Source organism: Doryrhamphus excisus, linkage group LG3, assembly GCF_037039965.1.
Source record: "Doryrhamphus excisus strain RoL-2023G ecotype Guam linkage group LG3, RoL_Dexc_Guam_v1.1, whole genome shotgun sequence".
Classification (NCBI taxonomy): Eukaryota; Metazoa; Chordata; class Actinopteri; order Syngnathiformes; family Syngnathidae; genus Doryrhamphus; species Doryrhamphus excisus.
Genome location: NC_136359.1, coordinates 19,789,305 through 19,808,074, shown reverse-complemented (window position 1 = coordinate 19,808,074; position 18,770 = coordinate 19,789,305). Strand labels below are relative to the sequence as shown.

Sequence of the window (18,770 nt, the reverse complement as noted above, 5' to 3'; positions counted from 1 at the left end):
TGGACATCAAAATAGTTGTCAATGAGATAATCCATTTGTCATTAACAATAAGTAATCCCCTAGTCATTAGTTCGGCAAGTCTTGGGTGTATTTTTCCATTGGAAACCACAATAAGTTTGTGGCTCTGAGACGGGGGACCACTTTCTTTTAGTCGTTATGTAAGAGTAAAAAGTTAAGATGAAAGCAACCCTACAACAGATTTGTAGATGAAAGTCAACCAATGTCACAAGTCAAAGATTAAGGAGATTTGACAACAGAATAAAGTGTAAGGTGGTTTGACCAGAGATCTTCTCTTTGTAACCATCACCAGGGAGTCCAGCTTCATGCCAGTCACAAAACGTGACCCTATTATTAATTTGTCTAGCCTGAAGGAGTCCAGAGTCCTTGTTGGCGGTGCTGGCTCCTCTGTGTTGCACCGTCACCATACCACAGTGTAAAAAAAGCACACCAAAAACAGCAAGTAATAAAAAGAGAAATTACCACAGATGCACAATATTTTTATCTCAAGCCGATATATTTCCAAATATCATGACACCACTTCTATTAACAAAATATTAAAAAAAAAATGGTGGCTCTACTAGCCAGCAAAAGCTGGTATCTTCAACGATGGCAAAGAGTTGAATGTCCAGCACCATCATTTCAATGATGAAACGACAGATGGCTTTAGTCCTAAGATCATCTCTGGCAAATGTTTTGCAGTTTTGTAACAGCGTAGAGATAGGAACAAGCCCCAGGCCCCTGACATCATAGCGATGCTGGCATTTCAGGTGGCTGATAAGGTTTATGTACTGAAACTTGATGTATGCACAACATTTGGTGAATTTGGAGAAGTCCTACACAATTGTTTACAAGTGAGCTCATGGGAAGTTAAACAGACCATTGATGACGTGCTTATTAATTCACTAACCCACTTACTGCACAGTACAGATAATATTGTATAATTGGAAAGTTGTTATTTTTAACGGTTATCTGAGCTATTTTTTTAATCTGATTTATTGGTATGATGTCATAATCCCTCATATTAGACTGATAATCATTGTGCATCTCTAATTACCAAAAGTATAAGCACAATATCTTTGCACCTCATTCATCAAGACTGTATAAATTATTTGTCCTTTTTGTTCTTCACTGTGGCTAAACCCTTCTTTGTGTTGCCAGCCGTTATCTCCGATACCAGTCAGGTAGATAGCACTAGTGTTGCCAGAGATTTAATGAATCAATGAAAAGCATGTGTCTTCTCAAACAAAAGCGTGTCTACTTAAACAAAAGTGAGTGTTTGATCAAACAAGTACCTAATAGAGGAAACAGTGTAGAAATGAACTGAAGATCCTGATCTTCTTCTAGCTGAAAAACTTATATTACTTTTGAAAAGGCTACAAGAACCGGTGAAGCTGTGTCAATAGATTACTGATCTATTGCTTGCACGATATACCAATGAAAATCTAAGATTTCATCAGAAGTACTTTCATTCATTCATTTTCTACCGCTTATCGTCACTCAACCACCGTGCAGCCATCAGAAGTACTTGTCCTTTCTATATAAAGCTGTTTAAAGAGGGACAGGCTGTACGCAGTAGTTTATACTTTCGGTCCTTGAGCTGTCAAGGCTGTAAATTTCTTAGGGGGAACATTCGTGCAAAATAATGAGGGCAGAGCATTATTCTTGCCTTCACATCAGACAAGATTTGTGGAAGCAAGACACAACTCTACAGCAGTTAAAAGGGGAAAAAATGTGAACTTGGTTGACCTTTGCCTTTTCAAATTAACTATAATCATGCGGCCATAAGTGAGTGCATCATTTTATGCGCACAGTGATTCATTATTCAGGTTTAATGTCACTCTGTGTTTGCATTCTCTGAGAGCAATGAGCATGCGGGATGAATGCTCTGACCCAAGATCCCACAGGCAGAGCTGCGACTTTTCCTTTTCAAACATCTTTGCCCACAGTTTAATTTCCCTGCTGAACTTCCCTTAACAATTCTAAACTCCCATATCGGATATGATGAGGTGATCCAAGTGACAAAATATAACTTTTTGACTTTTTGTTTCATCTTAGCTTTTTAAAAGGCATTAGTCCAGTTTGATCTGATGTCCAGAGTTTCAAACAGGCAAATTAAAGTGGAAGAAGCGTTTCGCACAGCAGTGGGCCACATCAAGATGCTGTGCAACTTCTCAAGCACTTATCTCATTGGAAGCAGACTGCAGGCAGGGATTCATACTGATGATTCAGGAGTTATTGGGATTTTCAGAAGGAAAGTTACTGAATCCAAGCCTCAACTTTCACCTGCTGTCAGGGATGTTGTGCTGTTGAGTTTTGTGACCCACATGTTTGAGAGGGCCTCTGAAAACAACTAGATTCAGATCATAACAGTTTTTCATGTGAAGTTCTGGTTGTTGTTTACAATTTCTCAAATAAATGAATGAATGAATGAATTTAAACAGATGTGATACACACATACTGTAAATCATCACGTCTGCAACATATTTCTTGATCTTGGATAAAGCTGAATTCCTTGCTTTAATGCATCACCTGATGATATATTAGTTATTAAACACTAGCTCTGTCAAGTTATTAAAAAAAATTGAGACAGATTATAATCTGTAATTAATTGATTTTAATCTTATTTTTAATCTTTATTCATGCTGATTAATTGTTTTAAGTCTCACAAAAGCACACCTTGAGATATTTTCATTAAAATTCTTTACATTATTGTGGCAAAAATTGGATGTACTGTAAAACAAAAAAAATGCTTTATAAAGTAATTGTTTTTAACAGACTTGAACAGTCATTTACGTTCTGCTGTTTTTGGTACTAGTCCCAAGTGCTGCCTGAAACCTTTAGTTTCAACCACCAGGGAGGAATAATTGCAAAATAAAAATAAATGACAAAATCAGGTGGCTGCACTGTGATCGAGTGGTTAGCATAAAGGCCACATAGTCAGGTGATTGGGAAGATCTGAGTTTGATTCTCCGCTTGGCCATCTGTGTGGAGTTTGCATATTCTGGGTTTTCTCCAGGTACTCCGGTTTCATCCCACTTTCCCACTTTCATCCCAAAATTGTCCAATGGTTGTTGGTCTATATGTGCCCTGATTGGCTGTCCAGGGTGTAGCCTGCCTCTTGCCCAAAGACAGCTGGGACAGGCTCAAGAATAGCCACAACCCTAATGAGGATACACGGCATATAAAAAGGATGGATGGATGAATCTATACTATAGTAAAACCACTATTCAGAGCAATGCAGTTATTGAACACTGGACTTGTTGCGTATCATCTGCTTCAGATAACATTCATTTATTTTCATTCAATTATTTTCTACCGCTTATCCTCATGAGGGTCGCGGGGGTGCTGGAACCTATCCCATCTGTCTTCGGGCAGGAGGCAGGGTACACCCTGGACTGGTCACCAGCCAATCACAGGGCACATATAGACAAACAACTATGTTTATTGGACTGCAGTTCATCACAATTCACTTGGCAAAAACATTTATCAACCTGTCGGTTGCAGACTTTCTCATTTGTGGTTTAGTTTTGCAAAGAGCGTTGCTATGGCTCGCTAAATTACTAATGTCTTTGAGGCTAAAGTTAGCTGTGGTAAGTAAACTGCTTAAAACCTTTATCAATGGTGCCGTCGGGGCATTTTTGAATGTAAATTTCTCATTCATTGGACCGACAAGTCTCACATAATCCTCCATTTTCATGTCGCCTCGCCACTGCTCACGATGGGAACCGATCATTATGTTAAACAAGCCCAAACACAATGACAGCCAATCAATGTCCACTTCAGGGTGTGACTGACTGTTGTTTTCCACCCCCAACAACTCAACCACAAGAATCCCAATACATAAAAAACGATTTTTATAAAAAGACAATTTGCATACAGAATGAGAGATCGGGGTGTCCAAACTATAGCCTGCGCGCCCGATGCTGCCCATATCAAGGTCGTAAAAGCAGAGGGTACGGTGTTGTGTGCAACTAAACTGTTACTCTGGTCATGCATGGTCTCGATGCAGCAGGGCCGCCTCTGCACGACAGAGGCTGTGAAAATCTGAGTTAGTTCCTCTCGCTCCCAACTTAGAGGTCTCCCTTCCCTCTATGGGAGAAACTGTAACCCTTTAAACTGAGTAGTCAGGTTGGGAGGTGCGTCTTGCACCCCCTGGGTAACAAGGGTTTAAACAGTACATATAAATGTATCCATCATGTATACATCATGGGAAGGTGTGCTTTGGTGTTGGGGACAGGTACTCACAGGTGCAGACAAAAGTCATTCTTGTCATCCAAAAATTATTTTTACAATCTGTCAGTGAGTCAATGGTCCAATGTGCCGACATCCACACACGTTCCTCGGAACTGATGCTGCAGCAACAAACTGCCATAGCACAAATTATTGCCTTCTTCTTTCTTAATCTCAGTCACTTTGATTACGAAAAAAAAACACTTAGTTAAGCAAATGTTAACTCTGGTTGCAAAAAATTCTTCATATTCTTGACAGTGTGTCGCTTAATGATAATAATGTTACCACTCATACACAGTCCAGACACGGTAAATCAGGGGTCTCCAGCCAGTAGCTCCTAAACACTTTTCAATTAGCTCAATCAGATGTATTTATTATCAACTCATATGCCCACTACATTAGAATGTGAGGTTTGTTCATAGTTAAGAAGCACTTTGGCCGTGTGACCAATCACAGCGGAGTGGGAGTGCCCGTAGCTGGGCCGTCGGTGGAATAAACTATCACAGACCATTTTAGTGGGAAGCACGAATCCAAGGGAATACAGCTGAAATACGTAGGTGCAAATTCTGGAAGATCTACGTTTTCTGTATGGGTTATTGTGTGGAGCTGCTCTGTAGGAGTCCACAACAAATGGTCAAAAAATGAGCATAATAGGTCTTTAATGTAAATCATGACATAATGTCCCAATGCAAATGTATAAATCTTAACATTATTCCCAGCACCATCAAATCTTAAAAGCATCAGCATCTTAAAAAACATTTAATACTTATGTGAAGTTATATTTCATAATGGAAAAGGTTATTAAAACTAACCTTGACCACATCTTCCTCTGTGGAGCGACACGTCACTGCGTCAGAGACATCAGTTACTGAAGCGTCTATTCCAATGGTTACCACTTTCACAGGGACCGCCACTGTCTTCCCAGTCAGAACTGCTGTGTTTAAAATCTCAGAATCCTATGGAGACAAAGGGAACAAAATCATGAGAGCAATAATGATAAATTGATCTGGAATTAAACTGTAACTAATTTGACTCAAGATTTATGGTTAAACTGGCAGTCTGTTGAGTTTCTTCTGAGAAATGTGCTGCCGAGCAGTCGAATACAAACTCAACCATCATTAAAGCGAGTGATTAAGAACAGTTACTACTTCCCACAATTGCCACCACGCTCCTCGGAGAGTAAATTGATGGGCACCATTAGCATGACATTGTGCTTCCTAAGTCAATATAATTATAAATGGGATGATAACATTTAGCATAACTTTGGCTCAATTAGCAGCGTTGGCATGTAGCTGCATAACTAATGTGTTAAAGAGATTGTTGATTGACCACCTCCTGTTCCAAATATTGTTCCAATGATATTCCAGTATGTACATGCACACTTGCATAGTATAGTTACAGTGATGCTAATTTTGCTGTATAATCAAACAATTTTCCTAATTGTTAGAGACCACATGGTTGTTGGTATGATTGCCAGGTGAAAAAAATGGTTGCTACGTGCGTGCAACTTCTGCAGAGTACAGTGGCCTCCTTTCTCATTGGCCCTGTTAGTAATAAAGCATTTCGCTTCCAGGCAGACTAATACCCTAAAGCATCCATCTTCTGTAAGCCACAGGGGCCTGGCAGTGTCTTTATCCTGTCCCCATGGCAATGTTACAAGCACTGAGGTGGACATATAATGTGGCCGAGGGCAGATTCATTCTAGGACAATCCAATCTTACTGTGCCTGGACGCACTTAGCACTTAAAACATGTTACGTTTTGAACTGAATTGTATCCAGGTGTGGCATGCTTCACCTTTTTTGGCCCAATAGGAAGAGGTGGTGTCGGGCCATTCCAAAATGTACAGTTTCAGTGTACTGGGGGTAGTATGGTTTGTTGTTGCTGTTGCTGTTATGGGCCATTTGATCCATAATACATGTGCATTTTATTTATGACAGGCATTCTGTCTATATAATTTAATGTCTATATGTGCCCTGCAATTGGCTGGCGACCAGTCAGACAGCTGGGGTAGGCTCCAGCCTACTCCTGTCACCCTAATGAGTATAAGCGGCCTAGAAAATGGATGGATGTCTGTAGTAAGTGGTAGATTGACTTCCACTTGTAGAACTTTTGAACCTTCAAGGAACTCAAAACTCTTTGACACTGTTAACACATTTACCAACTAATGACGCAGCATCAGGAGCAACTAGGGGTTCAGTATCTTGCCCAATGATGCATCCACATGGTCATTGGAGGATAGAGAATCAAACCAGCGACCATCAGGTTGGGAGAATACCACAATACTGCCTTAGCCATTCCGCCCCCATGACTGACGATCATTTCAAGCTACTGTTCGCACACTGCATACATTTTTGAAAGACCATGATAGAGTGAGTGAGCAATTTTCAAACAGCAAAATGGTCAGATATGATGACCGTATTTGAGGCAAATGGATGGAATGGATGGAGGTCTTTGATGCAAAGAAGTTGCATTGCACCAGAGTCATAGAACTAGTTCATTTTATGAAACAACATCCCGATATCAAAATCTGAAACAAGGCAGATAAATTTTAATTTCACTGCAAAACCAGAGACACAGAAAGGAGTATGACCAGAAGATGATGCAAACAAGTAAAGCATCACTTTTAATTGGGGTCTCTGAAAAGCACAAATGACACAGTCAGTTCTTTAAAGGCTATCAGCACAGCCTAATCACTCTGAACACAAACCTTAACCTTTAATCACACATGGATACACGAGGGTTGTCACAGAGGATAATGAGGGCCAATTAAGATATGTTTGAGGTAACATTTGCTCTCTGCAGTTACCCACTCAACATCGATTCAGTCCCAGAGAAATTACTTCTCAATTATGTGGATTGCTCTGCAATTTTCAGCAGCGCAATAATGGCAGACATTGAAGAACACTGCCAAGTGTCTTATATTCGTTAAATATACAGAGAGGAAAAAAGTCTGTACAGGTTGAACACTTTAAAATGCCTTGACTGAGTGATTTCCAAGGCTGAGGACTTGCCATTATTGAAGACAACTCTGTTTTTATTGAGACAGAATTTAGCCTTTGCACGAGGTAAAAATCACACTCCTGGGTGACATTTGCAATCAAGTTACAAAGAAAAACATGCAAATGAAGTTTTGTTATAGGTCCCATAAGGTCCCACAGTAGCGTATTCAACATGTGTTGAAAATCTAGCCTTAATGATGGAATTTATAATAAGAATAAAAACAATGCATTGTATTTGTAAGCACCTTTCAAGAAACCCAATGACACTGTACATAGACTCAGTTAAAAGCAATGCACACACACATACACACAAAGGGCATGATAAAGTCATCGAGAATAATCGGTGGGTTTTGAGTGTGGATTTGAAGAGAGAGAGTCTATGTTGCGGATGTCCAGTGGGAGCAAAATTTGGCAGCAGAGCGGCAGGTGGGATGCAGGTGGAGGCTCTGAGGGAGTGGCAGTAGGTGGCAACATTGAGGAGATCAGAGAGGTGGGTTGGGGGGGGGAGCTATTGGATGACCTTGAATGCATACAGCAGAATTCAAAACTTAATGTGACAGGGAGCCAGTGGAGGTGCTGCAGGATGGGAGTGATGTGATGAAAAGAAGGGGTTCTGGTGATGATGTGGGCAGCTGAGTTTTTTGTCAAATCCCTCACAAATTTGTGAGGGAGTCTATAGTCTATATATAGTCTATATGGGAGGTAACCAGGCTATGGACAAGAATAGAGGTAGTATGGGGACTAAGGGAGGGGCGTAGGCGATTGATGTTGCGTAGATGGAGGTATGCAGCCTGGGTGATGTCATTGATGTGCGAATGTAATGACAGCATGCTATTGATTTGGAACCAAACCAGAAGAACTTATGTTTATTCACAGTTGATTTTTAAGTGAGGTGAGCCATGAGGAAGGGAGCGTGTAACTTGGCTTGATAGAAAGGTAGAGCTGGGTGTGATTGGAAGTCAATGTTATATTTTTGGAAAATATAGGAAAGTGATAAAGAAGAGGGGTCCTAGAACAGAGCCTTGGGGTACGCCGGGGTAGCAGGGGAGGACTGGGATCTGTGGGCCTTGAGCTGGAACAACTGCGTGCAAACCGCACTTCTATGGTTACGTGAGGATGCATTTAAAAAAAAAAAAAAACGAGGTTGTGTGGTTGTTTTGAGCCATCCCAAACTTCTTTCAGGCCTGACTTCCAAATGCACAAACCTCATAAACTGAATCTTTGGCATCGTTTAACACGAGAATACAACATTCTAACTAAATTGACCTGTATAGGTCAGAAAAGTGGAAAAAGCACAATAGGTCCTCTGTAAGCATCAGCAACAAAATGTGTTTTGCATGAATGGTACAACAGGTCCAAATGCATCAAAAAAGGAACCCCATTAGCTTTTTATTATACACTTATCAACTGGGTGAAGCGCTAAATAGTAATAATAAGACATGCTATATGCCTGTATTTGCACACTTCCATAATTCAATTCTCCTTAAAACGGCAAACTCCGGTAAATTAATTCTGTCTGCTGGGATTTCCAGAGCGTCGTCTATTATAAATGGTTTGGTAAATGGTTGTGAGAAGTGGCAAAAGCTGAGGCTAATGTTAGATTACTGAAGCTGTAGATGACCCAGCAGGCTGAGAGCAGGACAGTAATAAGCCTCAGTGGGATTCCACAGCCATGCATCAATGGGCCACACACTAAGACATAGGCAGCACAATTAACTGCAAAATGGGGACTAGTGATGCACATCGGCAGCTTTTCTCAGTCAGCGCTCTCTGAATGAAAATGCAATGAAACACAGCCCTGTGAAAGTGGGTAAAATGCAACTGACTGATTTTATTATGATTAGAGAGTAAAAAGTGATACAGTTCAGTTCATGTCACCAAGGTTTAGGATGATAGACCCTCATCTGGCTCTAGTGAATCACCTCACTGTTGTAATCTGTACAGTTTATTTTTAATGATGAGTTTAGTGTTTCCCTATTCCAGTTCCATTGTTGCAGAGAAGTGCGGATTCCCCCTGTCCAACCAGCAAGTGCTAGCCCTGTGGTTGGTAACAAGTGATATGATAAAAATGTTATTATGTATTTCTTTATTTTGAACAGAATAAAGAGATACCAAAAAAGTGATATTGTCAGAATCTATCATTATAATAATGCTAATATTGTAGACGAGTATTTGTTATGCCTTTTGTAATGCCTTTTTGCCAAGTACAAGCATGAAGTTTTCGAGCTCTGTTATTGGTCAGTCACACACAGTGGGGTTAAGTGTGGTGGGGTTCATGTTCACAATTATATTTTATTAGTTTTTGCCATAGATGAGGTTATGACTGTTATCTTTTCCTCACGTTCATCGGTGGATTACTGGATACTGTTTTTAGTTTGGTGCCTGTCTATTGTGTGATGATAAAAGACAATAACTGCCTACTGTAACTGAAGAAAACTCTACAGCTTGTTGGAAATAGTGTCTACTTCATATAGATTTTCTCATATCGTCAAGCAGGAAAATACTGTTTTCACGTGACTTCCTTGTTTGTGCTATTTTTCCCGGGCAATGTGCCTCACAGTCTTACTCAGATGTTCTTTGTGTTCAATAATCCGGGGAGAACTGCCTGTCTGCTTTATCAAGAATCTCTTTGTTAGCATTCAGCACACTGCCATGGCTGGTAATGTGTTCTGGGCCGTAATTTCTGCCGTGTCTTTGCTCGATCTGAAAATAAGTGAGATTTATGGTGTCAGCCTGAGTGACACAGGCAGCATGAGAAGTAGCAACGCTACCCATTTTGGTGTCCTGATTAGCGTCAGCTTCTTGTCTGCAGTAAGGCATCCTCGTACCTGACCATCCAGGTTGCTGTTGCTACAAATACACCGGCCAAACACGGTGCTGCTGAGGCCTGATTGCTATGTGGTTGTCATTTGTAATGGTAATGGGAGTTTATTTCAAGCATGCTTAACAAAATTACAGCGACGTACTTTATATCACATTTGCAGTTGCACAATACATACACCATGTCAGAAAAGGAGTAGGAAGAAGCAGGGTTTGTTAAATGATGACCAATGACCAATTAATGTACCAGGCTCCCAATTTCCTATAGAGCAAGGTATAGATAGCTTATTCATTAAATGTAAAAATCTACAATAATGTTAAAAAAACATATTTAGAAGGTCAAAAACTGTTTTTCTACACGGAAACTACAAAAATACTCAATATAGAAATAAGGAATTGGACTTTGTCGAAATTTGCTTATCACGGTCCAGTCTTGAACCAATTAACCATGATTATTTATTTATTTTTAGTTAAGTGATTAAGTTTATTATGCCACTTTGGCAGAGCTGCTGCAAATGTGAATTCCTTTTGGAGATAAAAAAGGAATCTATCGGTCTCTCTTCAAATGACCTATTTTGCAAGTGAATTCCTCATTGTGGTGGCTACAGTATAAATCATTCGTTAATCTATATCTGTAAAAAACGGGCCAACATTATTTGCACCACAAATCTTGCTTGTACTTCAAAACCATGAACAACATTTTATGTCCTTTTGAGAACAAATACAGGACAATAGAATAATCGATGGTGAATGGTAGACGAATGTGCACTAAATGACGTCTTCTCAGTTTGGATCAACATTTTCATCCCGTGATATATTATGGAGACTGGCAGCAAGAGGAAAGTGAAAAAAGGAGTAGAAGGATAGTCGCTTATGAGCTGTAGACATTAAGCACCAACACCAGACAGTGTCCCGAAGCGACTAAGAAGACATGTCCTTTTATCAGCTCCTCTCCATACAATGTGCAATGCTCAATGTGGAAGCCCTTCTTCCCTATTCCAATGGGTGTTTAATTGGCCAGAAGTGAGAAACATGGAAGTGAGTGGGAATAAAGGCCTTGGAAGCCCCCATGCAGAGCGATATATCACCGCATGACAGCGCATTGAAGTAGTGGGATGGTTGTGAAGCCAACACTGCCTTTTAATGAGTCTCCCCTCTTTTGCGCTACTGTATGTATGCTTCTTCCCATTGGTACTGCTCCAAGGATGAACCGGTTCTTTGGGTCTTCCAATCATCCTTCCATCTTCTCTGCTGATGGGATCATGGTGTTTGCAGTCAGTACATGGCTAATATGGACTGGCCTCTACTCAGCGGTCTGGTCTGGCTGCCTTATAAAACGGCTTTAACTGCTATTGAATAGCACGCACACAGTGGCTGGTGTGAGATACCCAAGCCGCTCATTACCTGTGAGCTTCGTAGAGAGAAGATTAACTTAGCAGCTGTCTAGATAGTGGACCTGTCTAGAAAGTAACAGTTGAAAAAGGACAGGTAATGAGAGATCATGCTGATCATCACAGGACAGAAAGAAGTGGCAGCTCTAAATTAGCAGGTCAGTCAGGGTTCATGAGAGTGGGTGTTTCATGCAAAAAAGAGACATCACAGAAAGGTCACATAATTTCCTGTCATAGTACATAACAAAAGTTATCCACATTATTGAGGCAGTATAACTGAGCTGAATGGTTGAGTAAAGCTGCAATAGGTTAAGACCTAAAGAGCTGTTGCGGATCTAACTGTTATAATGTTTAAAGCGTTCTCTTTAATCTCAGGTTAGGGGCAAGGTTTTATGGGATATGCACACATTTACATAACGTGCAGGTGTCTTGGCTGAGGCTGTATGCATACAAACGCAGGTATTTGCAAAAATGCACATTTCCCCCACTCCGGTGTTAAAAAACAATCCATCTACAGTAGTGGAATAAAAAAAAAATGTCTGATCACATTCAATATCTCTTATATACCAATCAGAAGCCTGAAAAGCAGTTACTGGACTACATTGGTTCATCAATATAGTGACAGATGGACATTGACATGTGTGTTAACTTTAAAATTGCTCATTTACATGGAGCACAGGAAACAGAAAATGCTTCACAAAATGATACGGTCATCCGTAACTTCCTGTTAAATAATTAAATAAGGTTAAAAACTTGAGATAATATTGCACGAAAGCTAAAAAGCACGGTTTTACCTATCAACAAACACTGAAGCCGAAGTAAAAAAAAAATCTACACTCTGGCCAGAGTTTTCCAAAAACTCGTTTTTAGGCCAAAAACCTACATTTGCATGTGAACGGGAGGCCAAAACGCATGGAAAACATTCATTCATTTTCTATACATATATATCGTATACTGTTCTATATCTTATACCTATATCCTCACAAGGGTGCCAGGATGTTAACAAAATACACATTTTCATAGTTTTACATATCGAAAACAATTAAAAATGCAAATGAAAGGTGAGCCATTCCAATGTGTAATACATTTAAAAAAAATCTCAAGATTAATTAGACAGTGGCAATGCCAGATGATCAAAGCATTACCTCAGCTTCACAAATTGCTCTGATGTCATAACTTATGCTGTTCCGTGCCCTTAAGAGGGATTCTCCTTGATAAACCATATGTGGTTTCCGCTGATATGTTGTAAGTATCAAGCACTGAATTAGTCAGCTATGAAGTGAAATTTTTTTTTTTTCTTAAAGCGGGAATTCTTCCATTTTGATCTCCATTGAATGAAAATCTGCAGACAAATAGTGCAAAAGGGCTTTCCTACAAATCACATCAATTTCTGATAAATAGGGCTTGTTGGAGTCATGTGGTGGTGCATATAATGTTTTATTTTTACATCCTTAAAAATACAATTTATGTGAGAATTGCTCTCTGCATCAGAGGGTGGAGTGTTATTGAATATTGACAGTTTATGGTTGGTAGTGATGGTTAAGTCACGCCAAACTGCTCTCCAATGTAAATGAGTTTTGAGTGGACATGATTTATGGGTAAACTTTACAGAGAAGCATCACAGTGACACCCTGCTGACAAGACAAATGCCCCCACAATTATTAATTCTGTCCTATGTTTTAGTCTGTGTGCAGTGTACAGATTATTGATTAGGTGTTGTTTCATGTAAAATGTATTTCCGAATCATTGAAGTATTTTATTTTTTTTGTTGAACTGTAAACTCGAGGTGAATATACGTATAGTACCATTTTCAAAATGCAATTTTTTTATAGAATTGCATGTTGTGGCTGAGGTTAGATGGAGCCCTCTCTGGCACCCAGTGGCCATGAATTACACCCCATGCTGTGAAAATGAGCTTGTGAATAAAACATGGGTGGAAATGGAAGGAGTATATTCGAAGTTTATCTGACAAATTCCCTGCAATTCTCCTGAATAACATGCCTGTAATACATGACTATCAATGTGTCAGAGGCAGAAGTGGAAGGCCCTTGTGAATTTCAACAACAGACAGGCTTATCTGAGGAGAAATCAAGGTCAGGCACCAGGGACATGGACATCTCTCATCTCACCTCATGAGTAAGAAAGCTGTGGGGGCTCAAGGGAGGTAGCTGCCTGGAGCTTTAAGTGATGCTGGCAATGGTACAGCGATGCCTCAGTGGTGCCCCTGCTGCTTTGCCTCTCAACGGAAAACAACCGCGCTGACACCATTCTGCTCAATTTCAGCCCAGTACACTTAGTCGATTGATGAACAGTTCTACGCGAACAGCCAACCGTGCTTGATCTCTGGTCTGTTTTCCTCACCTTGTTCTGATCATGATCCATACTGCCTGCTTAGCTTTGGCTTAGCCACCCTCTGGGCACGCACCTCTCTCAGAAGACTAAGGTTAGCCACAGTTTAGTTTATGATCACTCAAAAATACACATTGCTCTCAAAGCTCAGTGGGCTGCAATATGAATGAATAGACGTGGGACACAATCACTACGCTGACATGCACAAAAAAAACAAAATAATTGCAAGAATTAAATTAAAACTAGCTTTTTAAAAGTTATGTAAACATGTTACCGTAGTTATATTGTGTTTGGCTTTTTAGAAATGAGATTAACATCCATATATTATTGGAAAGAATTTTCCTCTTGCATGAACACACTTTGATCGAGCGATCATCAGAGCGAGCTTTCGATGCATGTGCCGTTCTAATACAAAATTCATAAGCAAAGACGAAGCCAGAGGGAGGAGTGCTGTTCACGTATACACAAAGATACATTAAAGATATCAAAGATGAAGTAAGCCAATATTGTTAAGTGAAGTCGTCCCTCGCAACATTGTAGTTAAAATTTCACGGCTTTTAGATTTTTTGACTGACACCCCCATCAAAGGGGATTTGCCCCACTCTTGGTCTTGTGAGCCCAGTTCTGGTCGAAGCATAGTTCCAGTTAACACCTGTCTTGTGCCACGCCTGCGCCTGGTCGACGAAATTAGAGGCCTTAGATTTGTGTGGTATCTTGATTGACATATTCAGTTCATTTGGAGCTGTTAATTCATACAAATATACATACTTCTGTCATTTAGCTTTCGAATTAACTGTGATAAATCTGATTACAATTGCTAATCATTGGACAGCCCGAATGAAAATTGTTGTAATGCACCAGAGGCATTTTTTTCTATGCCTCTCATGAGCGCCACAACCACAAGAACCAAAGCAGATGCCCTAAACACGTTACCAAAACAAGCTGGGGAAAGTTCTATCACCCAACGGCTTCTGGAGGGACAGCTCTTAGCATGTAAAATAGTTTCCACTTCCTCTATATGGAGCCTGCATTATTCAAAGAACCAATTTTTTGAACACATTGTGGTCAATGTTTGGTCAATGGGAGCGAAGTGAGTTACCTGCATGCATGCAAATTACAAGCTTGCCAATGTCTGGAGTTGCAAATAGCCTTTTCCCACCATTATCAGTGGGTCTACCCGAGTTTTTTAAACATGGTTAGTCTTGCAAAAAACGTGTAATGACCACATTTCTACCACTTATTAACTCCTATACTGACAAAATCAGAAACTGGGGTTCGGCAGCTGTCTGAAAGTCCTCGATAACCCACGTGAGTGTGATGAACCACAGTGGAGTGGGTGTGCCTTAATGAATTAAAACAGCCCATTTTGCTGGGAAGCAAAAATACAAGAAAACACAGCTGGTATAGGTGCATATTCTGGAAGATCTAAAAAGCTTTCTATGTGGGTTATTGTGTGTAGCTGCTCTATGGGAGTTAACAACTGAATTCAAAGGGATGCAAATTAGTGTAATTGGTCGATTTGGAGGCACACAGCATTAGACCAACAATCGCAATAGAAAGAGTTCATGTAAACAGGGTTTGTTTTGAGTGTAAGGAGAGGTGTAAATATTTGTCATCAAATTGCTGTGTAATTTTAGCTTTTGAGGTTTTGCTGTTTTAAGTTGGGTGTAAAAATAGTTTTCTAAATTGTTAAGATGTCAAGAAGCATTAACATAAAAGCTCAGGAAGAGAGTCAAGTAATGTGAACATAGTAGAATGCACAACTATTTTGAAGTGTGCGCTGTTGTCATTATATTACTTCACCACTTATGCATTAATTAAACCTACCACTGCATTAGCAGCCCTATGCTCGACTACTTGAAAGCTGATGGATGGGGTTCCAATCTATCAGCCCATGATTTTTGGAAACCGCATGAAAAGCTATTCTTTTTCACCCTTCTAAAACAGCATAGGTTTGCCACTAATGAACCGTTAAGGTTGAGGTTATTACACTGTGCAGCAAAACAATAAAAAAAAACACAACACATGCCATTTTCTATGCTGCATTTCCTCTGCTTTACCCATTTATGTTTGTATATCTAGCTACGTGTTTGATAGATGACGTTCACAATTCCACTTGCCTGTGCAGACAAGCTGTGCATTGCAGAGCGAATGGAATTGAAGACTAAAATGAGACATTCATCGGTGGGTGTTGATGGATGACTTTATCATATGAATGCAGTAGTGGCTGTGGTCATGATGTATTGTTGAAGAATACATTGGAAGCTGCTCGTGAGCACTAACGGCTGTTCATGCATGCTAGGCTTGAGCAAGAGAGGGCACAGTTTGGTGCCTGGGCTGGAACAGGGAAGACGAATGTGTATGGATATGATGTATGCCCTGTCCCCATGCTCTCTCTCCATCATCACACTTCCACAGCATGGGTAATGATGATGAGGGCAGGCTGGACAGGACTGTATTACTCCACAATGGCAAAAGATAATGGGCCAGCCTCCTACTGCGCAGAGGAATCCGCTCAGACATCCAATTACTGCCTTTAAGATTCATCTTTAGATGACCTAAAAAAAAAAACACAGCTCTTTCAAGTATAATGGAAGGCAGCAACACATCGGGACAAAAGGTGCCCAGAGAGGTAATTCATCTGTTTATTGAGTGGAAGGAATAACAAACTGGCAAAAACAGCCAGGGTTTTATAGTTTTCAGGTGTTTACTTGGATGACATGCTCACAAGACTTTGTACCTTTCAGATTTTCTGCTATTGTTTGCAGACTCCTACTTCATGGTTTTAAATTGGTGACAAAGTGGTGAGCTGTGTTTAGAGTTCTCCCAGTGCAGGTTGGGTTTGTGGCAAAACGCAGAAGGCTCTCTTTAAAGTTCATCTTTCAAAATGGGGTTTGCTGCTGTCCCAGAGGTGTCACTTTGTGGGGGAAATGCAATAAACAATGTTGCTATAACAATCACTTCCAGCAAGGCGGCTGAAATTTACAAGGCACCATGAATTAGACAAGCCAAACCATAAATACTATCAAGCCTCAATGTAAATCAATCGTCATTAGTCTTTGGCAATACGCTCGGTAATGGGTCTTCATGCATTTGATGAGATTATACCAGGTCAAAACCCATTCATTTATTACAGCAGCTTCTCAATCATGACAAAAGACTGTGTAGCATATTAGACTAATTAGTACTAATTGGCTATTACAGCACCTCCTCTAATAAAATCAGAGAACTGTTGTGTCAACAGATGCCTTCAGCGAATTCTGTGAAGTCGTTGCTCTCAACTTGATTAAAAAAGACACAAGAATCTGTTGCTTCTCCCTCACCATTAACTCGGGAAACACCAGCAGTCTTGCTTCTCTGAAAGTCTTCCTTTCATCTGCAACCTTGATTGATTGCTAACCTCTGTGATTTTGTGACTGTGAATGTTCCACTTTTGGCAAAATCCCCCCAAAATGAACTTGTTGTTTTCTGAGAACATTTCCTAAAAGGACATGGTGATGTGACGGAATGTCACTAACACTATTGATCCCATTTGAAATCAACCCCTCGCTATGCTGCTTGCCAAACTACAACAAGCAAAATCATTTTCCAAGATTAAACATGAAGTTAAAACAACTGAATATCAAGTATGATTTCCTCTGTTGCTGAGAGAGGATCGTGGCAGGATGTCAATAGCACTCTATTACGGTCGGATGCCTAATCAATATTTAAAGCTTACCATTTAAGGTGATCTGGGTTTTTCGTGTTTTTCAGTTAGCAGGAGTATGTACAAATCTACACAACAGATTTCCATGCAAGAAATCTATTTTCAGTATCTGCTGTTTGAGTGTCATCATAATCCAATAGGCAGGATGTTCTGTACACTGGTAGCTCAATACTGATTCAGGCCCTATATCTGATTCTATTTATGTTATGTGTTTGACATTGATCACAATGTCATTGTGTACATGTACTGAATACCTGGAACAACCTGCATGTGCACATGCTCAAAGTGCATGTCAATAAAACTACATTATGGTACAGAAGGGCCGGAATATCGTAATTTCCAACTTGCATTATTAGTTAGTGTGCCTTGCACATCATCAACAACTTTAGCTTGTCCGGCCAGAATTTCAAACCTGGATTGGAATGGTCTTTAGCAGCTGTTTTGCATTGAATGAGTGGTCCATGATTGGGGTGGACTGCTTGTGATCTCAGTTCAGACTTAAGTGGGTATGTTTGTTCAAAAACGTTGGGCTTTGTCTCATCATGGTGTTTCACATCGGCACTTTTCACGAGTACCATGGGCTCTGATCATAAGAACATAAATAGGTCTCTATTTTTGGTGTCTACTTTTCTTTTCTTACCCTAAATTCACACCAGATGCGTATATTCGTACCTCACGTCCACGTATAAATAAAAAGCTCAACTTAGTGCAGTATCGCGTATGCCTCAGCTCAATCCCTCCTTTGCTCGTTTTTGGAATACAGCTTTACTCTTTTTGTCTTCTACAAAAAAACAAGATAGGTGTAGCATTAGGTACTTGATTATGGGTCCACAATGCGCCCGTTAAGTGACGATGCATTTGCTGTTACTTAGATTTACTGTGGGTGTTGGTACATTTCAGTGACTCGCATTGACAGTGTATATGTGGTTTTCCTCTGACACGTTGTCATTTCATTCGCATTTGAAAAAGCAATATGAGGACAGCCAATTGGATATGCTTTTTTCCTTGTTATATTGCCTAAACCCATGTTCAAATTGGGCCACATGGAAAAAAAGAAAAAGCTAATTAAAATTAAATGAATCGTACAATATTCTCAGAATATGGTTTTCGTCCTTATGTCATCCTTCTGTACATCATACATTATTGAAGTATGCCTATGATCATATATGTGTTATGACAAGATTATGTCACAACAGTAGTTTTATCAGGACATAAGAGTAGATTCCTGTCAAAAAGACCATTTATTTCCATCTATTTCCTCGTTCTCATAAGG

General features: G+C 40.0%; 1 protein-coding gene across 5 annotated transcripts in view; it reads right to left on the bottom strand.

Moving 5' to 3' along the window:
• LOC131128529 (transmembrane protein 132C) overlaps positions 1-18,770 on the bottom strand; it is a 108,725-nt gene that overhangs the window by 20,301 nt on the left and 69,654 nt on the right. For all 5 annotated transcript variants that reach the window (XM_058071450.2, XM_058071451.2, XM_058071452.2 and 2 more), the window contains one exon: positions 5,043-5,186. In XM_058071450.2, the coding sequence (XP_057927433.2) occupies positions 5,043-5,186 (144 nt within the window). The remainder of the gene's footprint in view (positions 1-5,042; positions 5,187-18,770) is intronic.